This window comes from Enhydra lutris, unplaced genomic scaffold (assembly GCF_002288905.1).
Source record: "Enhydra lutris kenyoni isolate GAN:26980312 unplaced genomic scaffold, ASM228890v2 scaffoldscaffold42, whole genome shotgun sequence".
Taxonomy (NCBI): domain Eukaryota; kingdom Metazoa; phylum Chordata; class Mammalia; order Carnivora; family Mustelidae; genus Enhydra; species Enhydra lutris.
This window is the reverse complement of record NW_019154126.1, coordinates 11,252,720-11,268,591: the sequence shown is the minus strand read 5'-3', so window position 1 is coordinate 11,268,591 and position 15,872 is coordinate 11,252,720. Positions and strand designations below refer to the sequence as shown.

Sequence of the window (15,872 nt, the reverse complement as noted above, 5' to 3'; positions counted from 1 at the left end):
AACACAAAGACCGACCCCCCAAGTGAAACCCCTGTCACACTGCGTCCTCACTGCCGGTCTTCCTGATGTCGGTTCAAGCTGACCACCCAGCCACTCTGTCCTCTGACGGGAGAGGACTCAGATACTCACCCACGTTGGGTCACCAAGCCAGGGGCACAGACTTAAAATCAACCACTAGCTCCCCAGCTCACCCTGCGATCTCTCTATCCACTGTTAGCTTTGAAAAATGTTCACCTGGTAACGGTATCTAAGAAACTCCTCTTCCAAAAACTAGGCCTTAAGACATTAGTGTCTTTCAGGTGTGACTCAGCCACACCTCAGCGCTGGTAGGTTCGTAGACGGCACAGGTCATGTGCCAGCCACAAACATGACTACCCACAACTGCTGGGTGATTTTCAAGTTCACGGGCACTACTGGAGGCAAATATACCCAGGTGGGCAGGCTCTTTCCTGTCTGACAAACATAGCACTGTTGACCAAAAAAACCCACTGAAGCTTGTTTTGTTATGTTTTCCTCTCTCATTTTTGCAATGGCCTAAGTTCTTTTTCTACCAAAAAGCTGCAATGTGGGAGGCAGATGGACCCTGGGATCTTCTGTCCTCTCTTGTGTGGAAGCTTGAGAACCAGCAACACATAACACAGGAAAACAAAACTCTGGTGTAAGTAAAATGCAAGACCCGTTATGTGAAAGCTATCAGAAAATGTCTCTAGGGCGCCTGGGTGGCTCAGTGGGTTAAGCTGCTGCCTTCGGCTCAGGTCATGATCTCAGGGTCCTGGGATCGAGTCCCGCATCGGGCTCTCTGCTCAGCAGGGAGCCTGCTTCCCTTCCTCTCTCTCTGCCTGCCTCTCCGCCTACTTGTGATCTCTGTCTGTCAAATAAATAAAATCTTTAAAAAAAGAAAATGTCTCTAAAAGATTTTATTTATTTATTTGACAGACAGAGATCACAAGTAGGCAGAGAGGCAGGCAGAGAGAGAGAGGGGGAAGCAGGCTCCCTGCTGAGCAGAGAGCCCAATATGGGGCTCCATCCCAGGACCCTGGGATCATCACCAGAGCCGAAGGCAGAGGCTTTAACCCACTGAGCCACCCTGGCGCCCCCAGAAAATGTCTCTAAAAGGAGCTCCCATCAATTAAAAAATGGACAAAAGACATGAATATATGAAAAACATGCTCAATTGCATCACGAAGGAGTAAGGTTTATGCCACCAAACAGAACAAGAGGTTTGCACGCAGCGCTGGTGGGGAGGTGGGGGCCGGGACACTCTTGTTCCCTGCAGGCTGAGCCTCTCCACAGGCCAGTCTGGAGAGATCGAGGATGATCACTCTGCACGTATATCTGACCTAGCCATTCTTTTTGAAGAAGTTCTTACCAAGAGTCACGCACATGCAAAATGATGTACGTATCAGGTTACAATGAAGTACCATCTGCAAAGTCAAAATAAACTGAATAATCTAAAGGTCAATAGTAAATTGGCTCAAACTCGGCACAAGTGGCTCCCTCGCCCAGTAAGGGAAACCGGTGATGAGGGGGAGGGGAAGCCCTGGCACTGCAGATGTCTATCTTCTGAACACGAGTCATGTGAACACGGCGCCTGCTAGTACTTAAGTACTCATGCACAGCAAAAAGGCGAACAGGTGCCCGGGTGGCTCAGGCGGCCCCACATCAGGCGCCCTGCTCTGCTCATGCTCACCTGCCCTCTCCCATAAATAAAATTTAAAAAAAAATAAAAATAAAAATAAATGGAGTTTCTTCTTTTTTCATAAAATAGGACATTTTCTTAATAAGACATCAAACATGTATAGTTAACAACTTATGTTCAGCGAATCCTTCAAAAAAAAAAAAAAATGAGAGAGAGAGATCTAGAAGATCTAGAAATGACCAGAAAGCACATGAACAGATCATACGATCAGCTAGCAGGGAAATGCCAGTTTCACAGAGGGACGCAGATGCCCTCACGCCTGCAAGGATAACTATTCTTAAACACGCAGACCGGGGAATGAGGACTAGTGAGGATGTGGACACAGGTGTTCTCCTACGCTGCGTGCGGTTTTGGATGTAAAATGGTGCCACTGTTAGAAACCAGTGTGACAGTGGCTCAAGCTACGCAGCTACCACGTGACCCGGTAATTCTCAGGTACATCACCGTGGGAAATGCAATGTTACGTCCACAAAAACTGGCACATAGAGGCTCACAGCAGCAGCATCTGTAACAGGTAGAAACAACCCAAAGGTCCATCAACTGTGAACACGTGAACACGTGCTGGTCGATCATACCATGGAGTGTCATCCAGCCATAAAATGGCACGAAGCAGTGACACACACCATGACACGGAGTCTGGAAACGTCACGCTAACTGAAAGCAGCCAGACCCAAAATACTGACAGGGCCTAGGATTCCATTTTTCCACTTAGCAGAAATGGTGAAAATGGGCAACTTCACAAGGCAGAAAGTAGATCAGTGGTTTCCAGAACAGAGGGGGAGAAGGGAGTTGGGAGTGACTGCTTATAGACATAAGGTTTCTTTTTGGAGTGATCGAAATGTTCTGGAATTCGACAGTGGTGATGGGTACACAACCTTGTTAATACTAAAAACCAGTGAAGAATATATTTTAAAAAGCTGAATTTTGTGGGGTGCTTGGCAGTCAGTTAAGCATCTAACTCCGGTTTTGGCTCAGGTCCCATATCAGGCTCTGTGCTCTGAACGAGTCTGCTTGCCTGCCTCCCTCCCCCTCTGCTCCACCTTCTACTTTCTCTAATAAATAAACAAATAAGCAAAAAAATAAAATTTTTTAAAAAGTTGAATTTTATGTGATGTGAATTTTGTTATATGAATTGGACTTCAATTAAAAAAACCCCACAAAATTTAAAAAAATAGGAATAAAGTATTGCTATGTGCCACAAAACCATGACCCTTAAAAACAGCATGCTAGAGTCACATGAAGTGAAAGCGGGCAAAATGGGAGTCGGAGAACGTGGAGTGACAGCGAAGGGGGATGGGTCCCCAGCTGGGGTGACAAAACGTTCTACAATCCTCGCTGGTGACAGGTATGTAACTGTGAAACACCACTGATGGGATGTGAATTAGTATTTCAATAAATCTTTACAAAAAAAGAAAAGAAAGGGAGAACCAGGCCAGGTGATGGGAAAACAAAATATGCTTACATGATGAATTCATTGGGCTGGCAGACAGTTGTGGCCACTCCTCCCAGCACGATCCAGGGGTTTAACACCGTCTGGCCACCCGTCACAGACGTTCCTGCCTCCTCCGCTGCATCTTTAAAACCCTGTATAATTAGGGGCATCACTTTATCCCTTTCCTAGGGTTTAAAAGAACACAAATTAAAAGTCACGTAATTCAGTTCAAAACCCAGAAAAGAGAATCTACGCTTACAGTTATAAAAAAAAAAGGATCATAAAATCCTACAGGGGGTCCTGTGGTTTACAGCCAGGGTGGGGGATCAGAGGAAGAAGCAGGGAAGCGCTGACACTGTAGCCATTTTTTATCAGAAGTTGGAAGGCGCTCTAGGTTACGACGTGAATAGAGCCCAGACATCACGGAATTAAAAACTGGAATTTGATGGCTCCACAGGTCTGCCCACATCTGAGAGCCAGCTCTTTAAGGGGTCCTGAAGAATGCCAGGACTAGCTTCGCATGCGTCCACACGCCCTCCTCCAAATGTGTGGAAGCAATGACCAGCTCTAATTTCTACGAGGTATGGCAAACCTGTATCTGGGGCACAAAAACAGGTACCTTTTAAAATCTACATGGAAATCATTCCTGTGTCAAAGGACAAGGTTTGGCAGCAAGGCCTCAAACACTGCTGTGCGAGCACGCGACTGCACGGGGCACCCCGCCGTGTCACCAATCAGGACCCCATCAGCCAGCGGAGACAGGCACCTGCCCTACGTGGGGCACACCCTGGGTCTGTAAGGGTAGGCCTGGGCCACATCAACTTTAGTAAAGCAAACAAACATGCCTGTCTTGGCTTCAGTCTACCTGGAAGAGAGAAAGGGAAGCAGGTGGTGGAAATGAGAACAAGAATAGGCCAGAGTCTCTATTTTAATTCACGGGTAGCTGCCAAAAAATAAATGGGGAACCCGATCGAAGAGGACAGGCGTGCAGCTAGGCGCCTTCCATTACAGATGGGGGACGAAGGACTAACCAGTCCAGTGACACCAGCAAGTCAGCAGACCACTTACCCTGTCGGTCATTTTATTACTGATTCCGAGCAGCATCAGCATATTGTCACATTCCGTGACCCCCATGGCGTAGAGGTCACTGAGGACGTTGGCACATGCTATCCTGCCCTGGAAGAGAGGGGAGGCGTGAGAGAGGACAACAAGGGGACTTTCCGTGTGTGCCTACAGAGTGCCTCCCAGGACAACTCAGGGACTTTCCAGGGACAGGGTCCCCGCTTTCTGTGTCCTTTATCACACAACCACGAGGCCATTCCTTCACTTTCTCAGGCATTCCTGGGACTACCTCTTCTTTCTTGTGCAGAACACATAATTTCCATGTTCCTTCCCACTCTGAATATTGGGGGAAGCATGCCATTTATTTAGATGCGGGAATGGGGGTGGAGAGCAGATGCTGGGGCGAGCAAGGTGGGAGCTGATGGGTCTGAGAGGAGAGCTTAGGGAATGAAAAAGTTGGAAAACAAATGTCCTAACAACTTGGAAACAGCCACGTATCCTGAACAGACTCTAAAAATATGTTGACTTTATTGGTTATAGAGAAGATGGTTTTTATAACACAGGGAGGGAGACATTTCAGTAGTTTCTCTTCAAGGCTGTATAAGATAAACAGGAAAAACATCTTGCTTGAGAAATCAAAAAACAGAAGAGAGAAAAAAACATCTAGGCCTGAAGTCAGATTGTTTTCTAAAGCACATAAAAAGCATTTCCAATAAACTATATTATTTAGTAAGGAACTTCAATTCAATAGAAATCTGAAAATAAATGTTTATCTCTACTGCAGAGTTTTTAAATATATAAGTTGTCAGGGGCACCTGGCTGGCTCAGTGGGTGCAGCACATGACTCTTGATCTCAGGGTTGTAAGTTTGAGCCCCCTGTTGGGTGTAGAGATCACTTAAAAATAAAATCTTTAAAAAAAAAGTAAGGGCACCGGGGTGGTGCAGTGTGTTGAGCGTCTGAGTCTTGATTTCAGCTCAGGTCATGATCTTAGGGTCAGGAGACTGAGCCCCATGTAGGGCTCTGCCCCACCGTGGGCGTGGAGACTGCCTGAGATTCTCTCCCTCCCTCTGTCCTCCCCACCACCTCCTAAATAAATAAGTAATAAATGCAAGTTGTCATTTCTAGACAGTGAAGGAGAAAATGTCAAATTATCCTTCTGACACAAGGATAATCAAATTCCCAAGTATGATCATTTCAGCAGCTGGCTGAATGCTCGTTGAGGTTTTCTTACGAGTTCCTGGCAGATCGGCAGTGAGCTTGGAAGTGACAGGGGCAATGGAGGTTTGGCAACTCGGAGATGCCTGCCATTGCTTGGGGCTGCAGCCATGTTGTCCCCTCTCATGCTTTTAAGAGATGCTGGCTAGTGGTGCCTGGGTGTCTCAGTCAGTTAAGTGTCTGCCTTCAGTTCAGGTCATGATCCGAGGGCCCTGGGATTGAGTCCCGCATCGGGCTCCTCGTTCAGCAGAGAGCCTACTCCCTCTCCCTCTGGCATTCCCCCTGCTTATGCTCTCTCCCTCTCTCTGTCAAATAAATAAAAAAAATCTAAAAAAGAAAAAAAGAGAGAGATGCTGGCTAAAGGCTGAATTCTGGTCCTAGCTGCCTCCACTGCCTGGTCAGGTAGGGCACCGGTCTCTCAGGAGTCCTGCTCCAGAGGAGAGAACAGATGGTCACGCAGAGGCCGGACAGGTTTCTAGTCAACTGTATGCCTGTCACTGGCACCTGAGAAGCGCCTTTCCTCTTCCCCATACTTAGTTGTCTCAGGGTCCAAGTCCCTATGCATGTGTGGCTTGAGTCCAATGCCCCTGGCACAAAGGGAGGACAATTTCTTTTCTTTTTTTTTTTTTTTAAAGATTTTATTTATTTATTTGACAGACAGAGATCACAAGTAGGTGGAGAGACAGGCAGAGAGGGAAGAAGAAGCAGGCTCCCTGCTGAGTGGAGAGCCCGACGTGAGGCTCGATCCCAGGACCCTGGGATCATGACCTGAGCCAAAGGCAGAGGCTTTAACTCCCGAGCCACCCAGGCGCCCCAGGGAGGACCATTGCTTAACAGCACGATGCTCCCCATCTCTTCATTGGCTCCTTGTCCAGGAGGGTAGAGGGTTAAAGTCAGGCAGACCAGGGGGTTGCTGGCATAGCCAGGCACCGAGCTATCTGGAACTACATCTAGGCAGGCCACTGTCAGTAGCCAGGAACTTAACGCCACAGTTCAGATATGCATTCTACACAGTGACCCATGACACCCTGAGGTGCGTAGTGACCAGAGTCAGAATCAATGTCCAATAGCTTAACTATGGTGAGATGCTAAGCTGTTTATTTATTTATTATGAAGGAAACATCAGTCCTGCTACTGAGTGTGATGAAGCCTGAAACACAGGAATGTGGAATTTACAAATGTCAGAGAGAGGAAGAAAGAAGAAAACGCTAAACACGTCCATCAGCAGACATGCTGAGGACGCAACAGGTGTTCACGCACAGACACACACGCAGGTCCAAGCGTGGCACAGCAGCTCCCCGCACCTGCCTCCACTGCCTTCTGCCAGGTACCGAGTGTGAGCAGGGCAAACCCAATGGCTGTGAGTGCGGAAGGCAGGCGGGCGGCAGGATGACGACAGCTGGCACACGTGTATGGAAAGCAAAGGCCCCAGGCCCAGCCCCAAACCCAACCAACAAGCAGTTCCAGATGCAAACACACACCCGGGCCAAACTCACCATCATGTAAGGGTCATCGACGATAGGATAGATGTAATCCGTGGTTTGAACCAAAGAGAGACCACCATGCCTCAAAGGAATGACGCAAGTATCCATTCCAATGCCTGCAAAGATGAAAGTTGTCAGCATCCAGAAACCAAAAGGAAAAGTCATTGCATTTTATACCATCAGTCCTGGGACCTGGAGCAGTTTCACGCACGACGCTTACAGAGCACTGCGCCCTGCCAATAAGGCAATGTGTTTCCTATCGAGACAGGAACTGAAATAAACGTGAAACATAACTAGCTTAAGATGGAAAGTGAGAATACGATTTGTTAGTCATAATACTCAACTTCAATATGGTACAATTTTTAGACTTTAATGGTGCCTCCAATGGACATTTTTCCTTTGTATCACTGCATCATCTGGGCTGGCACCACAGAGAATTTCTTTAAAGACAAGAAAGCATCAGAGGAACTTGGGTTGTCTTAACTACATTACTTTTTGAGCAGATCTTTAGGCATTATTCTATTTTTCCCAATGGAAAATGTGTAAAATCTTTCATATATAAGAAATGTTATTATTACTTCTCCATTTTAGTCAAAAATGAAAATGACAAAGGTGGGGAGGGCACCTTGCCAGCTCAGTCATGTGGCTCTTGATCTCAGGGTCGTGAGTTCAAGCCCCATGTTGGGTGTAGACATTACTTAAAAATAAATAAATAAGCTTAAGTGAGAGCAAGAGAGGGAGAACGAGAGAGAAAGAGGAAGGAAAGAGAGAAGGACAAAGTCAGAACAGGTATTCATTGTTTCCAATCAAGCTTGGACAGACACTGGTACTTATGGGATCTGGTATGTAGGTTCCCAAAAGTGTTTTTTAAGAGGAAACTTTAAAATCCCATGTTATTTCTCTTGTGGAAAACTTGTAAATGTCATCTTTACTAATGCTATAAATAGGGAAAAATATTTTGCTAAACAAGCCTGCAGGAAATACTTCAATTTATTAAAAATTGTTACTGAACATTTAGAAAGACAATACGGACAGTGGATGATCTAATTAGAAATAATTCCCTTTTACTGAAATCGGTTTAGAAATAGTCAAAACTGAGATACAATAGGTAACATTACTTTGGAAGTCACCTGTAAGGGGGCCATTTTCAAATTAAGACTGGCCTTCCCACCAAGTAAGCCGAATACAGAGTGCTTTCCCTCCCCTCTCTCAAAAGGACACCATCCTGCCCCCTTAGGAGGATGTCAACTTGGCAGCACGACAGCCAAAGGTGGAAAAAAAAATCTGGTTAAAATACCAAAGGAAGCAAGCGGATGGCACCCTCTAAACTCAGAATTCCAAATGGAACAAGAATGAATCGTATCTTCACGTTGAAACGAACACATGAGCACCTCTTATAGGGAGTAAAACTGCCGCGGCACGACCATCTCCGCACTGCCATGGCAAAGAACCCGCGAGAGGCTGCGTCACAGTGGCGCCTCATATTCTCAGGCCTTGATCCATTATTAATGCACAAATAAAAATTGAGTTTAATAAACAGTCACGCTCTGTGAAGGCGGGCTGATTTCCAGCACACAAGATGGCAAGGCGGTATCCAGGTGGCAAGTCTCAGGGATGTGTGACCACAGAGCACGCTGCCCCGGTCATGAGTGTCCATGTGCATCAGATGGGACACGTGTGATAATTCATCCAAATGACACGTATGTGCACACCTCCCAGAATCTTCACCAGATGACTGCTTTTGAACAGTAAGTGGAGAGAGGGCAAGAACCACAATTTTACTCATACCGAGTCTCCCTAAAATGACCCAACAGGTCATTCTGAGGATATTAGTGTTTGCTTTAGGAAAGAGGGAAATACAGTTTTCTTTGGGGTTTCCATGTATAAACTATAGGACTCCTGAAAGAGATTAGACATAGTTGCTGAATGTTAGCTTTAAATGTTTCCCAGCAGCGCTCCTGGGTGACTCAGTGGGTTAAGTGTTTGCCTCTGGCTCAGGTCATGATCCTGGGGTCCTGGGATCTAGCCCCTCATCCCTCAGGGGGAGTCTGCTTCCTCCTCTTCCTCAGCCCCTCCCCCCGTTTGTGCTCAGTCTCTCTCTCAACTAAATAAATAAAATCTTAAAGAAAAAGTAAATGTTTCTAATCTGGTTAATCCAAATTTGAATTAAATAAATTTGATATGTGAAGGATTTAATTTCTATTTATATGTATCATCAGAGCATTTTAACTGATGACTCTTAAGCATGTTTACCCAAAACCCCCAACATTTCATTAATAATATATCAACTGTGCGTTTATTTTCTTTTACAGATTTTATTTATTTACTTGACAGAGAGTGAGCGAGAGCAGGAAACACAAGAATCGGGAGTGGGAGAGAGAGAAGCAGATCCCCCCACAAGCAGGGAGTCCAATGAGGGGCTAGATCCCAGATCCTGGGATCATGACCTGAGCCAAAGGTAGACGCTTAACAACTGAGCCAACCTAGGCACCCCTCAATTATGTGTTTAAATGACGTTTTTCATATATAGGGTTAAGTAAAATACGTTAGAATTAATTTCACCCAATGCTCTAGGAAATGTGAAATTACACGTGGCCCACATGGTATTTCTTTCATACAGCACCTGTCCACAGTGACTGGGGGCGAGAGGGCATCTGAGATGAGCCCTTGGCCTAAAAAAACCAGGATGAAGTTGAAAGGGAGGGACAGTCCAGGGAAAGGGCAGGGGGTAACAGATGCAAATACCACAGCGGGGAGAGGAATTTTGGGTTTTCAGCAAGACTGAAACCATCCATCAAGAAGAAGAACCCTGCGGGGCGCCTGGGTGGCTCAGTGGGTTAAAGCCTCTGCATTCGGCTCCAGTCGGTCATGGTCCCTGCATGGGGCTCTCTGCTCAGCGGGGAGCCTGCTTCCCCCACTCTCTCTGCCTGCCTCTCTGCCTACTTGTGATCTCTGTCAAATAAATAAATAAAAATCTTAAAAAAAAAAAAAAAAAAAAAAAAAAGAACCCCAAAGACCATACTAGCACCAATGCCAGCAATGATCAGTACTTGACAGTTCTTAAGTCCCAGGCAAAAAACACCGACTTTAACATTTCTTTAGTGAGAAAACATCTAAATCAACACATATACATTTAACAACTATCACCATCTTAGGATCCAGGAAATCTGATACTCATTTAGAGAAATAGTTTAAAAACAGATAAACACACTGACTGCTGTGTATATAGATTATATGTCTGTCTGGGTAAAGATACACATGGTACATACGCATGCACATAATTTCTTGTACTTCCAACACTTAGAAACCGTAAGTATGGTTAGCTCATTCTAAAGATCAGGACACTGTCGCTCAGATTAACATTAGTGACTCGGTAGTGACTGTGTCCAGACAAGAATCTAGAGTTGATTTCAAAGCAAAGCTTTGGCTCTCTAGAAGTTACCACTTCTGGGCAAGGTTTTAATACTACGCTTCCTTCAGCACCATCTGCTGGTAACCTGGGGTCCTTCTACCCCTGGAGAATGCCATGAATGCTCAATTTTGTGAGTGTGCATTTCTCTGAGAAAAGGTCATGGCTGGGGCGCCTGGGTGGCTCAGTGGGTTAAAGCCTCTGCCTTCAGTTCAGGTCATGATCCCAAGGTCCTGGGTTCGAGCCCCACATCGGGCTCTCTGCTCGGCAAGGAGCCTGCTTCCCTTCCTCTCTCTCTGCCTGCCTCTCTGCCTACTTGTGATCTCTGTCAAATAAATAAATAAAATCTTAAAAAAAAAAAGAGAGAAAAGGTCATGGCTTCCAAATGCTTCTCAAAAGCGCTAGGAGTCTAGACTCCTTCGTGTTAGTGTTCTTCTAACAGCTTTTCTCTGCCTCTCCTCTTGCTGTTCCTATCTGTCCCCTTTGCCACAGTTAGGATGTAGCCTGCAGCCCCTTTTCTCATTGCAAACATGCTGGACTTACAGAAACTGGGCGACAAAACAGTATGGGGAGCGGAGGAATCAGAAAACATGGATTCCAGGTCCCCACCCTCGCTCGCCAAGTGACACGGAATGGGTTACCCGGCCTTCCTGAGCATCATGCGGCTGAGGCAAGGAGCAAATGACCTGACCCATTTTCAAAGTGCTTAACAGTCCATGGAATGCCCATCAGGTCAACCGGGAAAGCATCCAGAGGAATTCCTACTGTATCCATAAGGCTTCTATTGCATTTGGTTTTGCCCATTTGGCAGCTTATTTCTCTTGACAGAGTTATCTGACAGCGTTCTCAGCACATTCTTATTTTTTGACAAGTAAGCCAACATCTAATCCAACTCATTCACATGGTATTTCTCCATGCTTAGGCATCAGCTAGACGATGCTGGTGTTCTAACCCAGCCCTGCAGCCCCTAGAGCGTGGGGTGTGAAGTTTCCCCTCCTCCAACCAAAGCAGCTCTGCTTTTGTATCTGCTTTACAGATCAGGGAAGAAAGAAGCATCCTGGGTTGTGAGACAGAATGCTATACGCCAGAACTGCACAATCAAACAATGGGTGAAAATGAACAGAATGAAGACCTTATGTAAGAACGCTGATCAGGTCACACACCACGATCACCAAACATTCAAACTTCTAGAGTACACGCCTGACATTCCAAAGGCCAAGTGATCATGGGCTTATGCCACGTCCTTAACACACCAGACAATAAAAGCTTAACAAATAGCCCAAGAGCCTAGAATTTCCTTCTGAACTCTGTGTTTGGGAAGAGGCAAACCACTAAAACATCAGGAATTTAGTCAAAAACAAAACAAAACAAAACACCACACTCTCCAGGCCAGATGACGTCCTAGGGTCAGGCACAGACTCGGTCTAGTCTTCTCCCTCCTCCCTATTGGAGCTCATCAAACAGGGCACGGTGCAGAGGAACACCAGAGCCCACCCCAGCCCAATCACCACCCTCCAAGCACCGCACAATGACATGTATGCACTACCTTTCCTAGGGCAAAGGACAGAATGCAAGAGCTGTAAGGAAAATTTTAGGACAGGGGTATAAAGGAGTTTCTGATTAATCCTCAGCTAACTATAAAATTCCATTTAGTAAAAAATACTCTTACTGTAATAGAACTGTCTCAACTGCACACTTAATGGTTTAAAAATGGCTAGAGTACATTTCTTGATGCTTTTCAATACTTCATCCAAATAAGTTAGGATAATAGAATAGTTATCGTTGCTTTGCTCTTTGAATCCTTATAGAAATTAAACTTGTTGAACAAGACACCACGGGATGACAGAAATTTGGCTTTCGACTCATTGACTACAGCTGTAGCCAAGATGCTTTCCTTTTGGGAAGCGTAAAAGAGATAATGGTTCACATACCAAGCCTTGGCATAACTGCTCCCAGAAACTGCTCATCTTCTTGGAAGTGGTTCTCTTGTAAGGATTCCAGCAATTTCTGCAGGACATCTTGGGGCACTTTGCAGCCGGTGCCCTTCAGTTCAGTGAATCTGGTTAGGCGGAAGCTCTTGTCCAATTCATAACTTTCCGGGTTAAAGGACTCCCGCGTAGACATGGTTCTGGGGCGCACACACCTCACAACTGGGCTCCTCCCCTCCCTCTCCTAGCTGGCTGGTTTCTTCAGAGATCCACCTAGGTCGCGCCAAAAAACAAAGACACCATTAAAAGAATTCTCACCAGTACTTGCTAAGAATCAAGTGAATACAGGACAGTGACAAATAAGTGTGAAAAGAGCTGCAGTCATCAGACCACAGGCACAGGGCGATCAGAGGCCCCAACAGTTCATGACAGTGATGCATAAACCAGAACAAATCATTTTAAAAAGTGACTGTACCATCACAGACATCTTCTATGGGAGAAGACCTGAGTCTGTGTTGCTGTAACTGTGGCTCTGAGGGGCAGCCAGGACACCTCCCCTGAAGAAGGCACTCTGTGCCAGCTGGCACATGACACAAGGCCATCTTCAGCAGTAAGTCCCAAAGGTTCCTCTGGCGGCCAGCATCAAGAGAAAACTTCTAGTCACTGCATCTGTCAACCTAGGAGCACTATGGTTTAGAAATTACAAGGCCAGGCTAATGGCACTTTTCTGGAAAACCTTTTAATATCTTCTTTTAATATCTTATCTCACAGAGAAAAATAAAATGCCCATTAGACAGACACCCTGCAGCAAAAGGATGCTGATGGAAACGCATTTGATGAAATTCTTTATGATGCTCAATTCAATTTTAGAAAAACATGTTTTTACTCTCAGCCAAAAGTACAAGATGATCCAAAACTAAGGAAGCCTCACTAAAGAACACAACTTGAAAAGTGGAATGGCTGTTTTCAACACAGCAAGATTAATTTTCTCCAAGAAAGCAGTGGAAAGTTCTCTAATATTTTAATGCAGAGCGCTTTCCTAGAAAGCAAACATCCTGCCCAACCAACCAGTGCACACACATCATTGACAAAATAAATACGCTTGCTCCTGCTCATTACGGTGTCACTGCAGACCGAAAATGAGAAATTAAACTGTACTAAATCACTGGCATTTATGGTACTAGGTACCAGTGAAAAGTTTCTAGGGCAAACCCTTCTAAATCTGAAGTCTCTGAGGTTAAACCAGAATCTTACAAGTGCTCCCAGGTTTTACAAACCTCCAGATTGATATTTTATTGGGCATAAGATTACGAACACCCAAGTTTTAGAGTCAGTTTCCCCTATAAAATTTATGATTAAGAACATAATTCCCATTTATAGAGTTTCTGATCTCCTGGGAAGCACATCACTCATTTAAAATCTCTCTCTGGCGCTCACGCGTGCACACACACACACACACACACACACACACACAAAATAACTAAATAAAATAAATCTCACAAAGCCCGAGTATAGGCAGTAATCCAAACTGTCCTCACAAAAACATGTTTGGGGGCGAGCAATCATTTCGGTTTGAAACCTACAACTCTGCAGGAATAAACCTTCCAAGACTCCAAGAAAACCACCTGTGCAAAAGGAGGGTGGCAGGAGAGCAAAGCAAATTACCCAGAGGGGAATTCTGAAGCCATTTCAGAGTTAGGAAAAGTCCAATAGCACTTTGACTTGGAAGAGTTTGGAACAAAACAACAGTGCTTTGCTCACAAAACGCCTCGCACTTAACACCGCCTCACTCCTACCAGAGGGGAAAAAAATCCAACTCACGAGGCATCCAGTTATTTTCCTACCTCCAGCCCTACCGACCCCCCCTTTCCCGAAAGAGGCGGGGAATTTGAGCGACTAACTTCCTTTTAAACGTAATTTCTATTTTCCCAGATTTTTAAGAGAAAAAAAGTTTAAAACACCTTAAGTCCAGAAAGCACTCAGGCGTCTTAAAATTCGAAATGGAACGAGGGACACACATCCACACTCACATCCGAACCTTGAAAACTTAGTTTTTGGAGGGTGGGTGTGCGAAAATGGGGGAAGGGGGGTGCTTGGGGAAATCGTAATTAATGGGGGGGGAGTAAATGTGCATAGCATGAAGCAGTCCACTTCAACCCAGAAGCCGCCTGTTTACACCTTTAAAACAATGATATGAATATTTAAAGACAACGGTTAACCCTTTCCTTCTCGGCCACCTTTAATTTTTTTTTTTTTTTTTTAAACCGAGGTCTCCAAGCGGGCCGCACAGCTCGGGGAGCACGGTAAGCAGAGATGGGAGAGCGTGCAGCCACAGCCCCGTACCTACCTCCCAACCCCCAAGCCCCTTAGCCCAGGAAATAAACAAAGAGGTGGACTCCAGGCCCGGCGCGCGGAGAACGGGCGCTCTCCATGCAGCACGCGTCCAAGACGCAGCCGGAGCGCGGAGGCCGGCACGCGGGGACACCTTAAGTCCCAGGCTGCCGCCTTTAAAGGCAGACCGGGCCTCCGCTCTTTGTGCGGCGCTGCGCGACGGGCTGGCCGCGGCCGGGCCGAGGCAGCGCGGCACCGCTGGCTGGGCCATGCCCGCCAGCTCTCCCGGCGACGGCGGCGGCAACCGCAGCGAGGGCGCGAGGCGCGCGAGGCTAACCGGCCGCGGAGGGGCGGGCGCGAGCGCGGCGGGACCCCGGCCCGCGAGGCCTGCCTGGCCCGGGCGCCAAGGGTCAGGCGGCGCCGACGGGCCGGAGGGCGCGCGCGTGGGGGTGGGGAGGGCCCCGGAGGGGCCGCGCGCCGCGCCCGGGGACCGGGCTGGGTTCTCCCGCCACGCGCGCGGGCCGCCGCCGCCGCCGCCGAGCAAAAATGTCGGCGGGCGAAAAAATTAACCCCTGCGTTGCCGCCGCCGCCCTCCCCCTCCACTCCTCCCCCGCCCTTTCCTCCCTCCCTCCTTCCCCGGCTCCGCGCGGCGGCGGCGGCGGCGGCGGCGCGGGCGGTGCTTCTTTTTTAAAGCGGCCCCACCAAGCCCTGGCTCTGCCCCTCTCCAGGCAGCGCTGGAGAGCGCCGGCCGTGCACGGCTCCCGGCGGGCCCGGGCGGCCCGGAGGGGGATCTGCACGGCCGCCATGGGCCTGCGGACGAATATTCCCCTTTAAGCCTGGCGTCGCGCCCCCCCCTCCCCAAGCCAGGCGCTTACCGGTTCGCTTTGCGCCCTCCTCCTCCTCCCGAAAACGGGACTCCGGCGCTCCCACAATGCACCGGGCGCGGCCGGGCTCCCTTAAGCGTCGCCTGAATAAAAATGCCGCTCCCGGCGGCGGCGGCGCGGAGGGCGGGAGGGCCCGGGCCGCGCCTGGGCGCCGCGGGGGCTAGGCCTGGCTCGGCGGGCCCCTGCCGGGAACCGGGCCGCCGCGCTCCGCCGTGCGCCGCGCGCGAGGGGCCTTTAAGGGCCGGCTACCGCCCTTTAAGAGGCGGCGGGCCGCGGCCGGAGCGGCTTGGTGGCTGCGTGCGGCCCGGGAAGGGGGCGGGGGCGATGTGCAGGCCCGAGCGCGGCAATGATTGGTCTCGGGGGAGGGGTGGGGGGTTGCAAACCCGAGGAGCGGTGGCATCCGTTGCATGATGCAAAAAGGATTGAT

At 47.9% G+C, this 15,872-nt stretch overlaps 1 protein-coding gene across 8 annotated transcripts in view; it reads right to left on the bottom strand.

Moving 5' to 3' along the window:
• LOC111155504 (selenophosphate synthetase 1) overlaps positions 1 to 15,555 on the bottom strand; it is a 30,202-nt gene extending 14,647 nt beyond the window's left edge. For 4 of the 8 annotated variants that reach the window (XM_022515671.1, XM_022515675.1, XM_022515672.1 and 1 more), the window contains exons 1-4: positions 12,234 to 14,894; positions 6,906 to 7,009; positions 4,200 to 4,307; positions 3,162 to 3,316 (exon numbers count right to left, since the gene is read on the bottom strand). In XM_022515671.1, the coding sequence (XP_022371379.1) occupies positions 3,162 to 3,316; positions 4,200 to 4,307; positions 6,906 to 7,009; positions 12,234 to 12,426 (560 nt within the window). In that variant the 5' untranslated portion in view covers positions 12,427 to 14,894. Of the gene's footprint in view, positions 1 to 3,161; positions 3,317 to 4,199; positions 4,308 to 6,905; positions 7,010 to 12,233; positions 14,895 to 15,436 lie in introns of those variants that run through there. The other 4 variants (XM_022515669.1, XM_022515668.1, XM_022515670.1 and 1 more) reach the window with 4 other exon arrangements.
• Positions 15,556 to 15,872: the final 317 nt, after the last annotated feature.